Raw genomic sequence first — 2,332 nt, 5'->3', positions numbered from 1 at the left:
CCCTGAGTCTTTGTCCTCGATGCTTATCACTGTTACTACTGTATTTAGTTTCACGTCCTCTGAAATAAATGTAGACTTTGACATGATTTTAATTTGTGGGCTGTTATCATTTGTGTCTTGTATATCGACCAATAATTTGCAAGAATCTGTGAGACCACCTTCATCACTAGCAAGTAAATGTATCTGATAACTTCTGGACTCTTCAAAATCYGTATTTCCAATTAAAATCACCTCACCGCTTTCTTGGTTTACTTCAAATATACTTTTGACATCATCGAAGGTGTTTGTAATTGTATATGTTATCTTACTGTTCAAACCTTCGTCTGCGTCTGAAGCTTTAACTGTTGCAACAACTGTTCCCTTTGCTGAGTTTTCAGTAACAGTAGCTTTGTATATCTGTTGTGTGAAAACCGGAGTATTATCGTTAGCGTCTAGCACTGTAATAACAATTTGCATCGTTCCTGACATCTGTAACGCTCCTCCATCTACAGCTGTTAACACCAGATTTATATTTTCCTGTTTTTCTCTGTCTAACGGCTTCTGTAACACCATCTCTACATTTTTATTCCCATCGGGGTTGTTGTGTAGTTTTAACTCAAAATTATCTGTTGGTTTTAAAGTGTAGCTTTTGAGGTCATTAACTCCGACATCAAGATCGACAGCTCTTTCCAAAACAAATTTAGCTCCGATCGCTGCCGATTCACTAATCTTGAATTTCTTCTCTCGTTTCTCAAAAGATGGCGCATTGTCGTTAATATCCGTGATCTGAATCGTTACGCTATAAAATTCAATTGGGTTTTCTAAAATAATCTGAAAATGTAAAGAACAAGGCGTCGTCTTTTTGCAAAGGCTTTCTCTGTCGATTCTCTCCTTCACAAGGATGGCTCCCGTTTCTGTTTTTAGCTCCACGTACTCGTCGCTGTCTCGGGTGAAGATTCGCGCTTTGCCTGATGTCAGGCGTTTGATTTGCAAACCTAAATCGTGAGCTATGTTTCCTATTAAAGATCCTTTGGCCATTTCCTCCGGAATAGAGTAAGAAACTTGCCCGAACACAAMGCCGAGGGAGAGGAGAAAGATAGTCACCGTTACTTGCCTCCTCATTGTTCTRTCCGTGTATTGTTCCACAGAAAAAACTCTTCGGTTAAAATCGAGTATTTTTAGTCTCAGTTCCAAGCATTTAATCTTTCAAACCAAGTATAATCCACAAAAAAAGCACCGAGGTCGTCAGGCTGATATTTCTTTCCCAATTAAAAAAATATATATATCTGCTGCGGTCCTTTCCCATCGTGCTCTTTCTTCATTATGTGAACGATAGAAAGGAGGTCCTGCTACAAATCTACTGTTCAATACACACTATGGTCAACAGCGGCCCTGTGAGTTCAAAATGAAAAACTGCAGATTTAACTGAGACTTATACGTCAAATAAAATGAAATAAGTAAAAAAAAAATATGAAAAAATAATCATCATAAAATGTTTTTTTAAAAATATGCACAATCGAGGTTTGAATGAAGGATCAAGTGTATGATCGTATCTGAYAGTCAATCTAGTTTCTTAACTTCATGGGAAATCACCATAAAAAGTTTAAAATGAACGCTGAAGAAATCAGCGCTGTCCCATGTCCTGAAATTGATCAAATTGCCTTCATGCCCACAGTACCTAATCGGTTACCTCGGGCTGATTGTATTCAGATGCATTTAGTTTGAAAAAAAGAAAAAAAGTCTTTTCATCAACATAAAGCAGGGCTGACATTTGACAGAACATGCCGGCGCTATTCACGTTGATAAGTAAGCCTATGTCTTACTAAAAATGTCCTACCCTATGCTTTTCCCAACTATTAATAAAACAAATAAAATAAAACATACGTATTCCACAAAAACTAACAAAATAAAAACTTGATGTTGACTAACATGGAAGTAATGAATAAAAGACGTAAGAGAAAAAACGAAAACAAGGATATTTGCATTTGACTGAAAAAACATACAAATAATGTAAGAACAAATAATGCTTCACTTTTTACTCCTCTTACACTAATTATTAAATAAAACGTTTTTGTTTTCATACCAAAGAAGAAGAATTCATTTAAAGAGGTAAACGATATCGTTTAATCTATAAATGTTAATGTGTGAAGGACTGCGTGTAGTGTAAAGAGTTTTGTGGTTTCCCTGGACTAGATAAATTGCTACACAAGTATAGGCCATTTACAATTTAAATATATAGAAGGGATATAAAGCATAAGAAGAACCGAATAAATACAAACATTCTAACCTCTAGAGGAGAGTCGGGTTCATCCAGGATGTTCTTCTCATTCTGTATTCGCTGCATCGTCCCTGT

At 36.1% G+C, this 2,332-nt stretch overlaps 1 protein-coding gene across 1 annotated transcript; it reads right to left on the bottom strand.

The window, feature by feature from the left end:
• Positions 1–6: 6 nt before the first annotated feature.
• LOC103461459 (protocadherin beta-16-like) lies at positions 7–1,366 on the bottom strand (the record flags this gene model as incomplete). Its single annotated transcript, XM_008403759.2, has 1 exon — positions 7–1,366. A coding segment is annotated over exon 1 (1,095 nt), but the record flags the coding sequence as incomplete, so codon positions are not given.
• Between the last annotated feature and the right edge of the window lie 966 nt (positions 1,367–2,332).

The sequence above is a fragment of the Poecilia reticulata genome, unplaced genomic scaffold, assembly GCF_000633615.1.
Source record: "Poecilia reticulata strain Guanapo unplaced genomic scaffold, Guppy_female_1.0+MT scaffold_1617, whole genome shotgun sequence".
Lineage (NCBI taxonomy): Eukaryota > Metazoa > Chordata > Actinopteri > Cyprinodontiformes > Poeciliidae > Poecilia > Poecilia reticulata.
Note: the sequence above shows the minus strand (reverse complement) of the source record. Positions and strands in the feature narration are given on the sequence as shown.